The sequence below is a fragment of the Bubalus bubalis genome, chromosome 17 (genome assembly GCF_019923935.1).
Source record: "Bubalus bubalis isolate 160015118507 breed Murrah chromosome 17, NDDB_SH_1, whole genome shotgun sequence".
NCBI lineage: Eukaryota > Metazoa > Chordata > Mammalia > Artiodactyla > Bovidae > Bubalus > Bubalus bubalis.
Window position 1 is genome coordinate 68,118,590 of NC_059173.1, and position 20,684 is coordinate 68,139,273.

A 20,684-nucleotide genomic window follows, 5' to 3' on the forward strand; every position below is an offset into this window, starting at 1 on the left:
TGCTTTTGAGTTTGCTCGTCCCTGAAATTGGAGATACTGATTAAGAAGCCCAGGGGCACTGGTCCAGCAAAATTCTAGGTAATCCTTAGTCCTGGGTCGGTTTTGTAATTGACCGGAAGACTGAGGACAACTTCGGTAGACCTAGAGTCAAATTGCTAGTGATACAGGATCAAATCTGATTCAGTATTGTATGATTGAAATTCCCAATGTCCTTTCAATGAATTGTGAAGTTTAAAAGGCATTTGAGAGATGATTTCCATCTTAACATCCTTCTTCACGTGTAGTTATTATAAAAATCTCACTACCTATCTTTTAAAGAACCCTAGGAAAAATTTTATAGTCTCCTAATGAGTTTCCATTTTCCGGGCCAGATCAGATCGCTCAAATGTCACTTCTGAGGTTGGGCCAGGACCAAAGAAATCCATAAGGATCATTAGTCTAATAGGATTAGGAAGTTCTTGGCCTGTCTCAGAAATTGATGCTATTATCCTAAACTTTATCAAACATGATTTGAAGGGATTAGAAAAGGCAAGTACAGCCAAGAAACAAGAACCACCCTAATAATTCTTGATCAGAAAAATCTAAATTGTAAACCCGATAATACTGTTTTTTGGGTTTTTGTTGGTTTAAGAACACGATTGGAGTAAAATAGAAAACATTTTCCTGCTAATATGCCATCATTGTGAGAGCAGTTTCAATGGGACAGCTGATGGGAGGGTGTCTCAAAATTATACATAAATCCCCTTTCAGGGCGTGCTTCCCGAATGCTGTCTGTATGCTAGGAGGAAAATGTGCTGCATTATGAACTGTCCCACTGCAGTGAATTTATATTATACTTACACCAGCTTGATTTTTAAAAAATTATTTTTAAGAGATAAGAGGTCAGGTGAGGCTAATGATTTCTATTAACCAAGAATGGCAAACTACCATCCCAAGAGCCAACTTCAAGGCCCGTTTTTTACAGCCCTGGAGCTAAGAATGCCTTTTTACGCTTTTAAAATGATGTAGACATAGGAATAAGCAACAGAGGTGGTATGTAGCCTACAAAACCTGAAATATTTACCAGCTGAACCTTTACAGAAAAAGTTTGTCAACTTTGAAAAGATCAAAAGCTGACAGCCTGTGGTCTAGATAGACATGCAAGGCATGTTTTGCCTAACCTGTATTTTACTTTTCATTTAAACTGGTTGTCAACACAGCCACATGTGAAATGTCACGGGCATCTCGAGCTTCTTCTGAAAGCTGAATGATTGAGCAACCCCCATGGCAGCACCTCTGCTGGAGGTGAGGGACTGACTCAGGGGTGGCGAGTTCATCTCTTAGAGGAATGCCGAGTACAGCTTTCTTCCTGAAGTCACTCTTCTGTTCCAAGGTGACAAACTGATTTGAGATCAAACTTTAGTTTCAACTTTTCAAATCCCAGAAGAAAAATCCGGGTGCCATTTTTTTGTATTAAATGTTGAAACTAACATAGAACTGACATCTTGATGATGAAACATTCTATGCACAAACAAGCGATGTCTTTCCATATGCTCAAACATGCTTTTAGTTTTTCCTGTAGTTCTGTAGATGGGCTTCCCTGGTGACTCAGACAGTAAACAATCTGCCTGCGTTGTGGGAGACCTGCATTCAATCCCTGGGTTGGGAAGATCCCTTGGGGAAGGGCATGGTAACCCACTCCAGTATTGTTGCCTGGAGAATCCCCATGGACAGAGGAGCTTGGTGGACCACAGTCCATGGGGTCCCAAAGAGTCAGACACGACTAAGCAACTAACACACACACTTAGTTTTTCCAGTGGTTTTATAGTTTTCTTCATATAAAATTTTTACATTTCTTAACTGTATTCCTAAGTATTTTATCTTTTATTCCCATTTTAAATGGAGGTTTTTCTAACTGGTTATTATTTATGTTTTGCATATTAATTTTGCATCCTGCCATCTTGCTAAATTCTTTTTTGAGTTTGTTTTGTAATTAGTTCTCCGAAGTTTTCCAGATATCCTATCCTATCCTATCATATTCAAATAGGCATAGTTTTAATTCTTCTTTCCTCATTGTTTTCTCTTACCTGATTATATCAGCTAATACCACTCATAAAACTGTAATAGAGGTAGGAACATCTGTCTTATTTCTGACTTCAGTAGGAACGCCTTATAATTCTGCATTAAGTAAAATGCTGGCCTTTAATTTGGTAATGTTAAGGAAATATCCTGTCTTCTCAAGGATTTGTATCAGGAATACTTGTTAAATTTGTTGTTTTCCCCATCTATGGAGATAAGCATAGGATCTTTCTTTTAAAACCTATTAATAAGGTGAATGATATTAATAAATTTTTCACACTCATCTATCTGTACATTCCTGGCATAAAACCTACTTAGCCATGGTGAATTATTTTCTTAATGTGATATTAGAGTTAGATATTATATAGATATTAATAGTTATATAGATATTAATAGTTTAGAGTTTTTGCACCAATATTCATAAGTGATACTGGTCTATAATTTTTTCTTTTTGTGCTATCTCTACAGGTTTGGATATCAGTGTTATACTACTGTTAATCCTTCTTAAAAAGGATTTGCAAGTTTTGTTTCATCTGCTCTGAAACAATTTATGTAACACTGGGATTTCCTGGCTTCTAAAGATATTCAACTATAATTTTCAACAACAAAACCAAAAATTGGATCATTCTGAACATATGAATCAGTGCTATTTTGCTTTTCACTTAAGAGTTTGAAAATTTTGTTCAAAAAATTTGTTTTACTTGCTATATATTGTTTCTTCATAAAGATGTACTAAGATTTATAGACATTTGGTTTGTTTTCAGCGGCATGCTAGTTCAGATGGTATTTTCATAGAACATTTCCAAACATCTGTTTGTGCATTCATGGGAGTTCTTGACAAGAGAAAAAAAGAAGCTCTTTTGAGTTTGTTTTTTACTCAATAAGACTATTCATGAAGAACTGATCCTCTACAAAGACTATAAGTAATACAAGATAGAGCTGAGTTTTATAGAAAAGAAGGGGAAGGGTAATTAATGGCTTTGAGGACTTTTTAAATTGCTTTTTCAATAGGTTTTCAGAAGTGAATTCTAGGTAATTTTTTATTGAAACAATTTGTAAAAAACTCTGCTGGGACTCTATTATCAAAAACAGATTTGTAAAAATTACTGCCTTTTAGCCGAAATTTATTAATTAGAAAAAAAATGTGTAATTAATGTTCAGGTGTCTTTAGGTTAAAGATTAGCTTTTAAAGGCTAAATGCCAAATGCTTTCTGAAAACCTCTCTAAAATGTACCTTGCCGATTTGGAGTTTGGGTTTGATGCAGAAAGGGCGAGTTACTTTGCAAGCCCTAACTTGGAAGGCATCATGTTTATCCTGACATTTGGAAAAGTAACTATGGGAACTTTTTGCACATTTACACTGAACAGATATGTAATTTTTTGTGTCCAGTTGTGGCGGTTACATGCTTAAGTCACCGTACTTCTGGCTTACATGCGTTTCCTGTGTTGTGTGAGCTCTGGGGACCCACACCTGACTGACTTTAACTTTCTCATTAGCAAGTTTCCGTCAGAGCAGATTTGGTTTGATTCTGAGGTCAACCGGAACAAATACTTTGCTTTTAAGGACCCTAATAGAATCAGTTTGTATTTATGGAGACTGAAATGACCTGTTTGTTTTTAACCGACTAAAAATATACTTTAATGACAACAATTTTCTTAGTAGATCCAGAAAGATAACTTCTTTTTTGGAATGGTGTCAACATTTGATATAGCACAGCTTCAGGAAATAACATACCTGTATACCAAAATTATTCTGCGTAACCATAACTGAAAGGGCCTAAGAGCTTTGCTTTTCTCATATGTGGACAGAGTATGAAGAAGCCATATTATAGTGCAGTGTTAACTATGGTATAAGAAGACCATTTAAAAGTAAGGCAGTAGCGTTGGAACTCAGTATATTTGGAAGATAGTTTTTTCCCTACTAGACAAAAGCTCTTTGAGGGCATGTTGGTTTTTCATCTCTTTAGGCCCAGAGCACCTCATGTAGTATTTGACACAAAAGAATGACAATTTCATCATCTCCTGCTTCGAATAGACTCTCATCATCGCTTACCAACACTTTTACTTCAACTATAACTGGCCTTACTCCAGAAAGACTATAAAGCAGCTGTGACTTTCAGTCAGCTTTTCCTCTCAGTCCCTAAAACTATTTCAGACATTTCCCACTCAGGCCTCTCTACTCAATTCTACTTTCCTCAATTTTCTCTATTTAAAAAAAAAAGTTTTCTATTTAAGCTTGAGCTCTTCAAGCATGATCGCAGCTCCCTAACAGCCCCTCTTCCAGCTGCTGCCGCAGCCATCCTTCTGCCTAGACTGGGCCTCCACTGCTGTCCACGCCCCAGCTCCCTCCTGGTAGCTCCGAGGCCTTGCTTTGCTTCATTTTTGTCCTCTTTACCTCCCTCCTCCCTCACTCTTCCTTTCTACTGCCTGGTCTTAACACACCTCCACACTGTTGTATCGGAACACATTGCCAGATAGGAGGAGATACCATTTCTTCTCCTTTTATTCTAATAACCTAAAGTGAGGTGAAGTCGCTCAGTCGTGTCCGACTCTGTAGCCCACCAGGCTCCTCTGTCCATGGGATTCTCCAGACAAGAGTACTGGAGCGGGTTGCCATTTCCTTCTCCAGGGGATCTTCCCCACCCAGGAATTGAACCCGGGTCTCCCACATTGCAGGCAGACGCTTTACCGTCTGAGCCACCAGGAACCTAGGATTCAGCTAAATTGTTTAAGTCATTTTTGAACATTACAGTCACTTCTCCATTTATGAAATCATTTGAACACTCATTTAATAATCTCATGTTTGCCAGGCATTACATTAGAAGTTGATCCAAAGATAAATGAGTGCTATAGTCCTCGCCTCAAAGGATTCCAACTAAGTAAATGAGGCAGATGCACAAGCAGGGAATTATAACACTGAAGAGAGCACAGGCAAGGAGTGTACAGGTGTCAGGGGGTGTGGACAGGGAAGACCGCCGCATCAACCCACAGTCCTGCTTCCTAGGATTTAGATCCACAGATACAAAGCTGGCGCTGGGTGGGTCCACCTCAGGATATCACTGTCCCTCTTCTGGATCCCAGTTCTTGGTGTTCGTTTTATAAATCCACAGTGGGAAACGCCATTATATTTTAACAAGGAAACAATCATTTTAAATAGTAAGAAAAAATATGTACATGAGTAAATTACTGCTATCCAAAGTTTCTACAGAGCATATGCTACCTTTTAATAAAAGGGGAAAGGAAGTCCCCTGAAGGTCCAGGGGTTAGAACTTGGTGCTTTCACTCCCGTGTGGTCAAAAAAATAAGTAAAGGGGGAAAATAACACATGTGTTTGTGATTGCTCATGTCCACACACACACACACACACACTGAAAGGAGGCACAGGAGACTTAGTGGTTGTCTGTGTGAAAGGGAGGAATTCTCCCTCTTCTCCTTTCTATAAATTTTATTTTATTTTTTTTACTTTTATTTTTTAACTTTACAATATTGTATTGGTTTTGCCATATTGAATGTTGCCGGTTCAAATATTTTTGTGTATTGTTTGTTCCGGAAGTTGAATTACAACAAATAACTCCCAGAGGTCTCTGCACCATCTGGCCCCAACTTCTCAGTCTTTACTTTGCACTTCTCTGCAGCATGAAACAAATCAAGGTAGTCTTCTCTCTTAATCGAAGAATCATTAGCAAGCAAGTTTTGCTCATCTGAGCCCTTCATCAAGCGTATCTTCCATCTAGACTCTGTTTCTTCAGAGAGCAGCTCGAGTCCAGCATTCTTCACGAGGCCTTCTGTGCCAGGCCTTCCGTCACAGAAACCTCCTGTGAGCCACGGCTCTATGCAAGGCACGTCCGCTCGTGCCGCACTGCCCAGCTGCTCTGTAACGCCACCTAAGTAACGTTCGTGTTTGGACGTCCTATATCCACTCAATTCCCAGCTCATACAGCCTTGCATCATCCACATATAAAGCTCTTAGTATTTCTTGAATCAGTTAATCCTATCCACTTGCTGAGGGGGATAATTACTGTCCTAATGAAAACCACTGAATGAAAATGAGCTGTTGGAAGTGTTCCCTAAGTCCCTGGGAAACAATACGGATTTGGATCAAACAACCTTGAGTTCACATACTGGCTCTCACTCTGAATTTAGGCAAGTTAATATCCCTATGCTTTCCTGCCCCTTTTTTTCTTTTTTAAAAAATTTTATACAATTTTTAAAAGTTACTTGACATTTACAGTTATTGCAAAATATTGGCTGTGTTCCCTGTGTTGCACAATAGGCCTGAGCCTACCGTACCCCCAATAGTTTGTGCCTCGCTCCCCACTCCCCAGGGCTACCCTGCTTCCCAGGTGACTCAGTAGGTAAAGAATCCGCCTGCCGACGCGGGAGACGTGAGTTCAATCCCTGGATCAGGAAGATCCCCTGGAGGAGGGCCTGGCTACCCACTCCAGTATTCCTGCCTGGAGAATCCCATGGACAGAGCAGCCTGCCGGGCTGCATACAGTCCATGGGTCGTAAGCAGTCAGATGTGATGGAGCACACACAGCCCACTCCCCAGCCCATCTGTGGCCCTTCCTCCCCCTCTCACTCCGCCTGTTTCTTAAATCTGGATGAAACACCTGGCCTCAAAGATCTTGACTTTGCTTGGAAAATCCAGCGAAATGATGTGGACACAGCAGTGAACGCTGTGCTCTAGCGCAGAGTACGTGCTCAGCGGAAGGTGGTCACACCCTTCTGAGCATTTAGGAGGTTCTTGCCAAAAGGAAATAAAATACTGCCAACACAGTAATGGCGGTTTCCTTCACAGGTACACTGGCCTCCAGGGCCTCGCACCCCCAGGCCTCGGGTCACCTCGGGGGCCCTGCTGCTGCTGTGGAGGAGCCCACCTCACCCCGGGCCAGCCTCCACCGCCCACCCCAACAGCCTCTGCGTTCAGGGCGTTCCCCACTCCTGCCAGCCAGGAAAGGTGAGTTACAGGAATCCCAGCTGAGAAGTTAGGAAACATTTTCGTACAGAAAAGCATTGTCTGTCATACATGGTGGTCAGAGTTTGTAGCAAAATTAGGTTAATGGGCTTCTTGGCCATATCTGGCCATCTGAACCACCATATCTAAAATTGTTTCCATGGGAAACTATGTTCCAGCCCAGCCACTGACTTAGGAGGGAGCTGTTGGAATGCAGCTCGTTTGGAGATGGTCTGTAGGTCAACTTGCATAACTCATTGTCAATGAAAAAGGAAATGACATTTTTCTTACTGAAACATACTGTACATACATTTTTACAACTGTCTCTTGGGGACACCAAGTATCTAAAGTTATCTGAAATAGCAGTCCATAAACCCATCCGCTTGAACTGATTTTCTGGGTCTAATTATATTTGAGCTGCTAACTCCAGCAACTCAGATGTGCTTGTTAGATGTCTTTGAGACATTTTTAGCATTTAATATTTTGAAGGAAGACAGAGGGAGCTTTTCCCTTCGCAGCACTCCCCTTGCGGTTACATAACACTGTGCCCGAGCCGCGCCCCCGCCCCCGTCCCCCCTGGAAGCCTTCCTGCCCTTGTATGGTAACTGTTCCACCGCAGTTCTTGGTACTGAAGCAAGCAAGTTGAACCCTTATTAGGATCCAAGCTTAAAAGTTAAACAGCTCAGGGGCTAAGATTAAGAATCTCCTGTGAGTAAAATCTGGTAGATACTACATGAATCAAATACGTTTGGTTTGGGACCAAGCTATTAGATATGAATATAAGTGATCTGTATGAGGTTGGTGTCATAAAAACAGAAACAATTACTTGTTGTGTTTTAAATTCATTCTAAGTTCCAAGAAAGCATTTTTCTAACTACCTAATGTTTCCATGTTGTGTAATTACCGCAAAGAGCATCAAGAATGTCTTTTCCTTCCTTTTCTTTCTTATGGCCTATGGATGTGGCAAAAGCAACGTCCATGTACTCTCTGTTTATTCCAGGCTTACGCTCGGTTCTTGAGTCATCCTCCCTTTTAAGTTAGTTTCTCTGAGAGGGAGAAGAAAAAAGCAGAACCAGGCAGACTGTTAATTCTCTTATTCCACCCCCTCAACAAAGCCAGTTCTTAAGAAGGGTAAAAGAAGCATTTAATATATCAAAGCAAGTCTTATATTCCACCAGGAGTGGAAATTGGTACAGCCATTATGGGAAACAGTATGACGATTCCCTAAAAAATTAAAAATAGAGTTGCCGTATGACCCAGCGGCCCCACTCCTGGACGTGCACCCAGGCAAAACTATCATTTGAAAAGAGACACACACCCCTATGTTCACTACTTAAAATAGCCAAGGACTCCCCTGGTGGCGCAGTAGATAAGAATCCACCCGCAGGGACACCAGTTCGATCCCTGGTCTGGGAAAATTCCACATGCCTCAGTGCCACAACCACTGAGAGCACGCTCTAGGGCCTGCGAGACCAGCCACTGAGCCCACGAGCCACAACTACTGAAGCCCGGGCGCCCTAGAGCCTGTGCTCTCAACAAGGGAAGGCACCGCAGTGAGAGGCCTGCACCCCAGCAAGAGAGGAGCCCCCACTCTCCGTGACTAGACACAGTCCAGGCAAGCAATGAAGACCTGGCACGGCCAAAAGTAAATAAATAGCCAAGACGCAGAAGCAATCTGAATGTCCATCCACAGATGAATGGATAAAGAAGATACGGCATATTTACACAATGGAATATTACGCTTTACCATCTGAGCCACCAGGGAAGTCAATGGAATATTACTTAGCCATAAAAAGAGTGAAATGATTCCATTTACAGCAACATGAATGGGCCTAGAGATTATCATACTAAGCGAAGTTAAGTCAGAGAAATACAAATACCATATGATATCACTTATATGTGAAATATAAAATATGACACAAAGGAACATATCTACAAAACAGGAACAGACTCATGGACATAGAGAACAAAGAGGGAGCAGGTGGGGTAGTGGGACTGGGATTTGTGCACTGGAGGTGACCGTATGGTTTGGCATTCCAGTTGGGACCCTCTTGAGAGTGAACATGAGGGCTGATTCTAATGGAGCCAGAGTGACGGGTGTGAATCAAGACTGTGACAGGCAGACCGGCTGTATGGTCACCCTACTTATGGGCCACTGATTTTCCTTAGATTTAGCATTTTCTAAATGTGCTGTCTGTGAAACACTACATTTTATATCCCCCCCTTCCTACATCTTTCTAGTTTGCAGATGCCAACTAGTATATATAGGATGAATAAACAACGAAGTCCTGCTGTAGAGCACAGGGGACTGTATTAAACATCCTGTGATAAGCCATCATGGAAGAGAATACATGCATGTATAACTAAATCACTGTGCTCTACAGCAGAAATTAACACACAGCATTGTAAATCAACCTTACTTCAATGAAATTTTTGAAAATAAAGATACCCCTCCCAATGCATTTGCCTTGTCTAAGGAATAAATTGAACTTTTTGATAATTCTGGAAATTAAACAAGTTGAAACATTTCTTTTTCTTTTTTAATAAAAGGACCTATAATACCAGAGCTCTCCAGTCACTTATGAAATGCCTCCTTTACACCAGTCCCAGAGATAAATGATAAGCTCCAAGTCCTGAAGACAGTCAATCTTGGTGCAGAAACAGAAGGGAAAGGAGGTGGTTCCCTGATAGCTCGGCTGGTAAAGACGCCGCCTGCAATGCAGGAGACCCTGGTTCAATTCCTGGGTTGGGAAGATCCCCTGGAGAAGGGATAGGCTACCCACTCTAGTATGCTGGCTTGGAGACTTCCATGGACTGTATAGTCCATGGGGTCACAAATAGTCAGACACAACTGAGCGGCTTTCTCTTTTCACTTATCCCTAAGTGATGGGATAAAGCTTTCCAGAGGATGCTAGGGAGGGATTGTTCATGGGCCTCTCAAAAGGCCTCATAGAGAAACAGATGGCTCATTGGGACCCAGAATTAAGTTGTCTGGAGCAGGGCAGATGAACCCCAGAAATGCCAGAGGTTCCTGAGGTGATGCTCTGCGGACCCTCCCAGGCCCTCTCACTCTCAGGAATCAAGTGTGAGTGTAGGAGTTGTTACTTGAATTCATTCTTTTGTTCTTCTTTTGTGCCCTTATTAGGTGCTGGGAGTTACAGTGGTTAAGAGGTTCTCATGAAGATTATGGCCTCGTGTGGAAGGCATTGAACAAAACACTATACATGTATAATAGCAACCCTGCTAAGTTCCATGATGGAGCATGCAGGGTGCTAAGAGAGTTGAACGCAGGGACACTTGGTATAGGAGAGAGAGGACAGTGTGCAGGGCAGGGGTTGTCAGGGAAGAGATATTACACCTGAGACTTAATCCCGTGGACAGAGGAGCCTGGCGGTTTGCAGTCCATGGGGTCACAAAGAGTTGGACACAACTGAGCGACTAACAAACACACACACAAAGCTTCATAGAGGCAGAGGGCAGGGTGTGTGTGCTTTCCCGTGGGGAAAAACCTGGCTTCAGAGGAGGAGCCGAGAGGCAGGGGGCACAGAGCCGCACGCCTAGGGCAGGGGCAGGGTTGCAGGGTCAGAGACGAGGCATGTGTTTCCAGGTTTCTAGGAGCTGCCACAGGTTTTGGACTCTGTGGATGATGGGAAGCCATTGAGCAGTTTAAGCTAAAGAATTAACAAGATCTGATCTGCATTTTTAAAATTCACTCTGACTGCCGTGCAGAGTAGTGGCCACCGAACTTTTTAAATAGTACACAGCTATCAATAAAAGTTCGGAGAAGGCAATGGCACCCCACTCCAGTACTCTTGCCTGGAAAATCCCATGGATGGAGGAGCCTGGTGGGCTGCAGTCCATGGGGTCAGTAAGAGTAGGACACGATTGAGCAACTTCACTTTCATTTTCACTTTCATGCATTGGTGAAGGCAATGGCAACCCACTCCAGTGTTCTTGCCTGGAGAATCCCTGGGAAGGGGGAGCCTGGTGGGCTGCCGTCTATGGGATCGCACAGAGTCGGACACGACTGAAGCGACTTAGCAGCAGCAGCAACAGCATCAATAAATGTTACAACCTGCACACCAATATAGGCAAGTTTATCCTTAAATCATATGTGGATTATAGAATACAGAAGAATAGTCATTTTAAAGGATGGGAGAAGTTGAAGTTCTAAGCATTTCGTCCCACGGTCCACAGCCTCTTTCACGGCTCTGCAGCGGCAGGTCCGTTTGGGAGGCTCCTGGTGTGCGGGGGAGACTGTGCGGGGCGACGGGGAGACGGGTTGTGTGATAATTCGGCTCAGAGCGGTGGAGGCTTGGATTAGGGCGAGGAGGAAGAGACGTCCACAGACCGTAAAGGTACCTTCCAGGATGGGCAGAGGACACTGAAGGTCTGGTCGGCTGGGGTGGGTTGGGGGAGGGGAAGGGAGCGGACTCGAAGGCGACTTCTAGTCTCTGGCTCCAGTAACGTCTCAAGTGACCATGTCAACTCGCCCTCGAAATACAGCTGGATAAAAGAAGCCTGCCATTTACATTTTGGAGACAAAAAAGAAATGAGGAACTCTTCCTGTCGTTTTAGCGGGGGTGTGTGTGTGTGTGAGAGAGTAAATGTTTATTTTTGTAAGAAAGATTGCCTCTAACTCGCACGTTTTGTGTTCTTACCCTTTAGGTTTCTAAGGAGAGGAAGTTCCAAGATTTAGAAATCTTATTAAGAGAAAGGCAAGATTTCTCTCTCTCTCTTTTTTTGTCTCTCTCTCTCTCTCTCTCTCTCACTCTCTAGGACTGAATACCTTCTGGGTTGTAAAACTTATTTGCAGTTTTGATTGTGACATATATATTTAAATTGTGTTGCTCTTGTTGTCTAGTTGCTAAGTCGTTTCCAGCTCTTTGTGACCCAATGGACCGAAGCTCACCAGGCTCCCCTGTGCATGGGATCTCCCAGGCAAGAATACTGGTGTGGGTTGCCATTTCCTTTTCCAGGGGATCTTCCCGGCCCAGGGATCGAACCAGCATCTCCTGTATTGCAGGTGAATTCTTTATTGCTGAGCCACTAGGGTTTCCCATATTTAAATTATATGTAAATTACATATAAAATTATATATATGTGTGTGTGTGTATAAATTCGGGCTTCCCAGCTGGCATTAGTGGTAAAGAACCCCCCTGCCAATGCAAGAGGCATAAGAGACTTGGGTTTGATCCCTGGGTAGGGAAGATCCTCTGCAAGAGGGCATGGCAACCCACTCTAGTATTCTTGCCTGGAGAATCCCATGGACAGAGGAGACTGGTGGGCTACAGTCCATGGAGTTGCAAAGAGTTGGACATGACTGAAGCAACTTAGCATGCACACACGCTTGTATAAATTAAAACTCTTTTCCCCACTGATCTTATTTTATAACCCTTTTCTTAGTACACTTTCAGAACCACTTGAGTATTTCAGTGTGTAGTATATTCAAAGTAAAGCTATTCACAGATTTCCACAAAAATGACAAAGATGGGAGGAGTTATGGTTATGCTAATATGTCAAAGGCAGGCATCTTCTGTACATCCCCAGAGAGCTGGCTGGGAATCCCCTCATTAAGTAAGCCCATCCTCAGCACTTATCTGTAGGCAAATGTCAGCTGCAGATGCTATTTTAAAAGTCCTTCAAAAAAACCCACAACTACTCACAGTGATTATGAGGAGCCAAAAAATAATAGATCTAGAGTATTCTGTAAACTGTAGGTTCATATACAAATATCCATTAATATCCTGAAAACGAAATTATTTTAAAGTGCTCGTGAAGTAGCTGCTTGTGTGGGAACTGAACCAATCGTTAAATGAAATGGGGAAAGCATCCTGACCAGCCCTGCGCCATAATTAAAAGTCTGCTGAATGAGGCCGAGTTTGGAACGACGTTTAGGCTGGAAGCAGGGTGCTTCTCCTAGACGTGCACGGAGTGAAAATAGATTTTCTATACCTGTGAGTTGTTTGTAATTACTTTTCACGTTCTTACTTATAAAAATGAGTAGACAAGCCAGAGGTGTGGGCCTGTTTGGCCATCTTAAAGTATAGGGGGAATATTATTCAAAAACCTAGAAATGCCTTGCTTATTTTCTCCAGAAAAGAGAGTTTGAATAACTCATGAACTAATTTTTGAGACGTGCAACTTTTTAATGTATGCACACATGTTTATATAAAGACTAGACAACAACTTCGGAAAGAAGGGTATTCCTTAATTAGAGACCTAAAAATTCTTGGTTGGGGAGATGTAAGCTTTTATATACAAAATGAATAAACAACAAAGTCCTACGTATAACACAGAAAGCTATATTCAATATCCTACGATAAACCATAATGGAAGAGAATATATAATTAAGAAAAGAATGTATGTATGTGTAACTGAACCACTTTTCTGTACAGTAGAATTTTTTTTTTTTTTTTTTGGCTGAGCTGAGTCTTAGTCGAGGCACATGGGATCTTCAGTCTTCGCTGCAGCATCAAGGATCTTTAGTTGTGGCTTGCATACCCCTAGCTGTGGCACATGGGATCTAGTTCTCTGACCAGGGATCGAACCCCAGGCCCCTTGCATTATAGCCACTGGACCAACAGGGAAGACCCTGTACAGCAGAGATTAACACAACACTGTGTTAATCAACTATACTTAAATTTTTAAAAATTGATGTAAAAAATAAATTCCTGGAAATTGGGGGTGATTACACATTTTTGTGTAAAGAATCCACCTGCAGAGCAGGATACACAGGAGACCCGGGTTCAGTCCCTGAATCAGGAAGATCCCCTGGAGTAGCAAATGGCAACCCACTCCAGTATTCTTGCCTGGAGAATCCCATGGACAGAGGAGCCTGGCAGGGCTACCGTCTATGGGGCTGCAAAGAGCTGGACACAGCTGAGCATGCATTGAGAACTGAGAATACCTTTTTGTATGCCTATAAATTTGTGCTCCTAGTAGCCCTTCAATATATATTTTAATCACCCCTAAATAAATAAATAAAATCCTTCATGCTCATGTTCAGAATCTCCTGCTGAAAGTGTGACTTGAAATGAGAGTTGGGGTTCCCTTTACTGTTCAGCTGGGGCCTCCTGCTTGCCGTTTAGGGGGCCACGCTGGAAAGCAGAAATACTGGCTTTATTGTGTTTTTTTCTTTCCCCAAAGGCTTGAGCCCTAGAGAAGGGAGTGGATTCCTAGTTAGAGGAAACTGTTGGTTTAAAGGCAAGAGGGAGAGAGGATTAGAGGGTGTAGTGAAAGCACCTTGGCCAGAAACACAAAGGGAAGACTTACCTGCTACTAGAAATTCCTGCTGCTGGGAAGAAGAGGAAAGAAGGGGAAAGCTGGGGGTCCTGGAGTTGAGGGGAGCTGGACGCTGTTGCTTAGCTGCACTCCTAAGGGGAAGAAGCATGTCGATGGGCAAGGAGCCCCACGTCCCAGACACAGCACCGCAGCAGCTGAGAGCTGCCGGGCCAGGGCGAACGGTGCTGTGGCAGGGAGCTTCTGTGTGCAGAGGCCGGCTGCTGGGCCCCACGCCGGGTGAGACCCCAGACCTGCAGCATAATCTCGGGATCAGAGCCAGGAGAACCTCAGGAAGGGCAGAGATCAACTCTGCCACACTGCAGGACAGGGCAGGAAATGGAAAAGAAGTTGAGGTAGAACACAAAATTATATTCTTGCAAAAATGCATTTGTGGACTGATGTGTAATATAACCAGTACCAAGGGCAGACTCTTTTTTTTTTTTTTGTATAAAATGCAGAAATAGACCAGTTGAGCATGTCTAGGCAATTGTACACATCCCAGAATAGCAGTACATGGATGAGCGGGGCTTAACCAAGCCAGCACGGTAGAATGAAAAGATGCACAGTTTTCAAGCAGGAATCCTTTAAGCAGAGTCAGCCAAGACGGAATTTAGACGCTTGTACAGGACTGGAATTTCTGCCCAGTTGCAAAGGCCCTCATGAGATTTTACGCTTCAGAGGCAGCTTGTGTGTGTGTGTGACAGGTGTGAAAGTCGCTCAGTAGAGTACGACTCTCTACGACCTCATGGACTGTAGCCCGCCGGGCTTCTCTGTCCGTGGGGTTCTCCAGGCAGAAAGTGGGTAGCCATTCCCTTTTCCAGGGGATCTTCCTGACCCAGGAATTGAACCTGGGTCTCCTGCATTGCAGGTGGATTCTTTACCATCTGAGCCACCAGGGAAGCCCTCAGAGGCAGCTTACCCAATATATTATTTCATTTCTATTTTTCCAGAAGACACCGTTACAGTAAAATGGGGACCTGTAGCGCCCAGAAACAGCAGGAGGTAAAGACTTCCCTAAAATCTCTCTCTGACCCTCCGGGGGGCATCAGGGACCTATACACAAGCTACCTTGCTTTCACCCCAGGCGGCTGGTGTAGGCTAGCTAGTGACAGGACCCTGAAGGCAGGACTCTCTTCCCCAGTGTCTGCAGGGCAGAAGAGCTGGGAATGTCCCAGCGGGATTGCACATGTGAAGCAGATCTTGAAAGTGGAGTTGAGTTTACTGTAGGAACCGCCGCCAGTACCTTGGGGGAAATGGAACTCAAGGTGTGAAGACAGAGAAAGCAGCTATGGCAGGGCCGCAGGGAGCAGGCCAGAAGAGGTGTCGAGGAAGACAAGACAGGGACATGACGGGGAAAGGAGAGGAGAGAGCGCTCCCACCACCAGGGGGTTCTGATGGGAAGGGAAGTGAGAACTGCAGAAATAGAAAGAGGAACTCAGGGACCAGAGGGCTGCATTTCCCAGCGCGCTCCCCGCCCACCTCCCCCGGAGAAGCAACCACACTGGGGGAAAGACACCCAGGCAGTGTCCTTTGCACCGAAGGTTCTGATTTGATGGTGGGTGATCTGCCAGCTCTTTAAAAGGTCACTGCCTAGGCTGGGGAGGAATCAGACGTGGTCCCAGACCAGAACGTGGACATTTAGAAAGAAATGACGTTCTCATCCAACACTGACGCTAATACTTAAAAAAAAAAAAACGAAGGAAAGGAAAAAGAATTACAAACTATAATTTTTGTGTGGTATTCACGTGGGAAGGAAAGAGGGAAAGAGGGGTGGGAAAGAAGGAGGAAAGCAGCATCTTCCAAGAAGGTATTTTATCAAGGGTTTCATCAACTCTTGCTCGAGGCTAATTATGAAAAGAGCTGTGTACCTCCCCCGCTGCAGGCAGACAGTAAGTGCGATCTGAGAGTCACCAAGTGCCCAGTTGTGATTCAAAACATATTTCCTAAGAGCTGAACCAAATTTATGAGCACGAATCATTCAGATCTGATGCTGCTGCTACTGCTAAGTCACTTCGGTCGTGTCCGACTCTGTGCGACCCCATAGACCGCAGCCCACCAGGCTCCCCCTTCCCTGGGATTCTCCAGGCAAGAACACTGGAGTGGGTTGAGTTCCTAATAAAACATTAATGTAACATTTCTTTATTCATATACTATGTTGAAACCTAACTAACAGAGCCCTTAAATACATCACAAGAATTTAACAAGAGACCCGTTTTCCAGTTTTATTGAGGTAGGATTGATATATAACATTCTATAAGTTTAAGGTGTACAACAAAATGATTGGATATTTGTATATTTATTTTGTGAATTGATAGCCACATTGTTCACATTGGTCACCTCACATACATTTTTTTTCTTGTGGTGGGAACTTTTAAGATCTACTCCCTTGGCAACATTCAAATATACAGTTTTTAGTAATTGTATTTATGTATTTATTTCTGGCAGGTTGGGTCTTCGATGATGCTCAGGCTGTCTCTAGTGGGGTGCAGCAGGGGCCATTCTCTATGGTTACGGCGCTTCTCGTGGTGGTGGCTTCTCTCGTCGCAGAGCACAGGCTCTGGGGAGCACGGGCTTCCGTAGCTGCAGCCCGTGGGCTTAACAGCCGTGCTTAGTTGCTCTGAGGCATGTGGCATCCCTGAGGCAGGGATCGAACCTGTGTCTCCTGCACCAACAGGCAGATTCTGTTCCACTGAGCCACCAGAGAAGTATTTTCTAAGAGAGAAACTAAATTTACCAGCCTTGCAGTATGCTTTGGGAACCAGATGTAGATAACACCACCTTAAAATAACTAGGAAAGATACCTGTTACCAGAGGAGGGCCTACACTTAATGTTTTACATTGTGGTGAATCAGATACAACATCAAATTTACCATTTTAACTATTTTTCAGTGTGGAGCTTGGTTCTATTAAGTGCTTCACATTATTGTGCCGCCATCACCACCATCCGTGTCCAGAACATTATCTTCCCAAACTGAGACTCTGTACCTATTAAACAATAACACATTTCCCCTTCCCCAGCCCCTCGCAACCTCACAACTCTACTGAATACATCCTATGAATTGACTCTTCTAGATCCTTCACATAAGTGGAATCAGCATTCTTTTGTGACTGGCTTATTTAATTTAGCATACTGTACATGCTTAGAGAAGGACATGGCAACCCACTCCAGTATTCTTGCCTGGAAAATCGCAAGGACAGAGCAGCCTGGAGGGCTATAGTCCCTAGGGTCTCCCAGAGTCGGACACAACCGAGTGACTGAGCACACACTGTTCCCGGTGCGCTGTGGACCAGAACTGCTGCCGGTTGAAAGCTGAATGGACTTGTATGTTTTAAGTGGAAGTCATGATGCAAAGTCTTCTTTTCTTTTTAAAAAAAAAAAGTGATATACCTATATCACTTTTTAAAAACTGCTGCAGCAGCAAATACATTTTAAAGCATTTATTTGGCTGCAAAAGAGGCTGGACTTTAAAGGCCTTGTTCAAGGGCTCTTAGTTCCTGGGATAGGTTCTTTTTAATCTCACAGACAAGAGGCCATCCGTTAACGGATGAGACTGAGCACTGAGCTTAAGCCTCAGTTCCCTTGACTCCTGCCCCACCACTCTCTGTTTGCCCCAGAGCCCCTATAAGAGTATAACATATGGGAGCAAAAAAAAAGGGACAAGGCGTACCTCTGATCTTTCAAGTAGAATCCTGACACAGGAATACCTTTCTTGGACCCAGATTTTGGACAGTTTGATTTTCGAGCTGGGTTCTGGTTTTTAAAGCAAATGAACTAAAGAAATTTGTAACTTTTCTCCTCTCAGCTCTAACCTTAATTTCAAAAATTTATGCTTTTTACTGAAATAAGACTCGCCTTAACCAGCTCTAAAAACTGTGAAAAACTGGCTCATTAGAAAAGACCCTGATGCTGGGAAAGATTGAAGGCAGGAGGAGAAGGGGATGGCAGAGGATCAGATGGTTGGATGACATCACTAACTCGATGGACATGAGTTTGAGCAAGCTCCGGGAACTGGTGATGAACAGAGAAGCCTGGCGTGCTGCAGTCCACGGGATCACAAAGAGTGACATGACTGAGCGACTGGACTGAACTGAACTACCAGCTCTAAAGATGCTTTTGAAGTGGCTTTTGACCTTATTCCCTCCAAATCAAAAAGTCCTTTAAGTCACTGTAGGTAGGGCGCCTGCAGTAATGGCAAGCTGAGTCCAACTTTGTGTTTTGAAATGACCAGCTGGCTCTGAAAATCATCTCCCAAACTCAGTGGACTCTGGAGTCTCTGTTGTGAAATGAGGCAGGGCTTGTCAGTAACCCACCAGCCCATCTCATCACACTCAGAGCAGAAGCCTGAAAAAACAGGAGCATTCACAGGAGTCAGGGCACAGACACAGTACCCATGGAAATAATTCAAAGAACTACAATAGGGGGATGGGAGACACCAGTTTTTTGACCTTTTATATGGAATTTAGAAAGATGGTAACAATAACCCTGTGTACGAGACAGCAAAAGAGACACTGATGTATAGAACAGTCTTATGGACTCTGTGGGAGAGGGAGAGGGTGGGAAGATTTGGGAGAATGGCATTGAAACATGTAAAATATCATGTATGAAACGAGTTGCCAGTCCAGGTTCGATGCACGATACTGGATGCTTGGGGCTGGTGCACTGGGACGACCCAGAGGGATGGTATGGGGAGGGAGGAGGGAGGAGGGTTCAGGATGGGGAGCACATGTATACCTGTGGCGGATTCATTTTGATATTTGGCAAAACTAATACAATTATGTAAAGTTTAAAAATAAAATAAAATTGAAGAACAAAAAAAATATATATATATATATAAAAGATTTTTAGATATACAGATATATCCATTTAGATAGATTCTTAAAGATTTAGATAAGATTTTCTTTTGAGGGAACACTTTTGTGTTTCTTACAAGTCATCCTGAGTTGGTGTTTTTTGTTTTGTTTTCATAGTTTTTTTTTTTAAGTCTTTTTATTTTTCTTTCACCCTACTGAGGCGGCAGGCCTGCAGGATCTTAGCTGTCTGACCAGGGATCAGACCCATGCCTCCTGCATGAGAAGCTCGGCGTCTTAACCAATGGACCATCAGGGAGGTCTCCTCCTGAGCTGTTTTAATTTGACATCATTTTCTGGAAGGTTGAAACTAGAAAAGATTTCTCTTTTCAAGCAGGACAAGAAAGTCAGTGTTCTTCTCAAGACAGCTGGAAGACAAAATGGTGTAACCACTGTAGTTTCAGTTTACAAGTTAGGCTCCTGATTGTTCCATGAACAAAGTGGAAGGGACTTCTAACTTCAGGAGTGGAGGAAAGAGGATCTGGAAGGGGAAAAGTCAAGAATGAAGAGCGCCCAAGAATGCATATTTCTCCACTCAGTTCTTAGATGTTTTTATCTGATGTAAAAAATATTGTCCAACCCAGCCAGCCTCATAGGTGTACTCTTCCCCAGCCTTGACTGAAATTCTGCACAGACAAAGTTAAAGAGACAATGCTTTGACCACGATATCCAATCATTCTGCATCTAGATTCAAGCCAGAAGGCTATGGGCTAACAGTTTGTGTTTCTCCTTTTAAGAGTGCTCTGCTTTTGCAGGAAAACTGAGGATATTATATGAGCCTTAGAAATATTGGGGAGTTGATATATTTTAAAGTGAAGTGAAAGTCACTCAGTTGTGTCCGACTCTTTGTGACCCCCTGGACTATACAGTCCATGGAATTCTCCAGGCCAGAATACTGGAGTAGGCAGCTATTCCCTTCTCCAGGGGATTTTCCCGACCCAGGGACCAAACCCAGGTCTCCTACATTGCAGGTGGATTATTTACCATCTGAGCCACCAGAGAAGCCCAAGAATACTGGAGTGGGTAGCCTATCCCCTCTCCAGTGGATCTTCCTAACCCAGGAATCAACCCGGGGTCTCCTGCATTAAAGGTGGATTCTTTAACAACCAAGCTACCGGGGTATATTTTGAGTGCTATGAAATAGTTTTCTTAAAAGGGACATACTTAACAATTGCAAGTGTGTTAGCTCTAGCCTTCTTTCATGGATACGTGTGTGTGTGTGTTTAAAATATATCTAACATAAATTTACCATTTTGACCATTTTTAGGGGTACCGTTCAGAGGCATTAAGTACATTTGATGGCTATTTTAAAAACCCTTTACTCCTCTGAATGCAGAGGCTCCTTCCTATTTTGTATGGATCACACCCTGAACAGTGTTCAGGGACCTTTCATTTTTCAACTTCACAAAATTATGAGTTTTCTATCACTCCTTTTTGGGGCTTCCCTGGTGACTCAGTTGATAAAGAATCTACCTGAAATGCAGGAAACCACCTGCAATGTGGGAGACCCGGGTTTGATCTCTGGGTCGGCAAGATC

The 20,684-nt window shown here is 43.3% G+C and overlaps 1 protein-coding gene across 3 annotated transcripts in view; it reads left to right on the top strand.

Moving 5' to 3' along the window:
• MND1 (meiotic nuclear divisions 1) overlaps window positions 1-11,706 on the top strand; it is a 95,796-nt gene extending 84,090 nt beyond the window's left edge. For all 3 annotated transcript variants that reach the window (XM_044930562.2, XM_044930558.2, XM_025268209.3), the window contains 2 exons: window positions 6,860-7,018; window positions 11,684-11,706. In XM_044930562.2, the coding sequence (XP_044786497.2) occupies window positions 6,860-7,018; window positions 11,684-11,691 (167 nt within the window). In that variant the 3' untranslated portion in view covers window positions 11,692-11,706. The remainder of the gene's footprint in view (window positions 1-6,859; window positions 7,019-11,683) is intronic.
• Window positions 11,707-20,684: the final 8,978 nt, after the last annotated feature.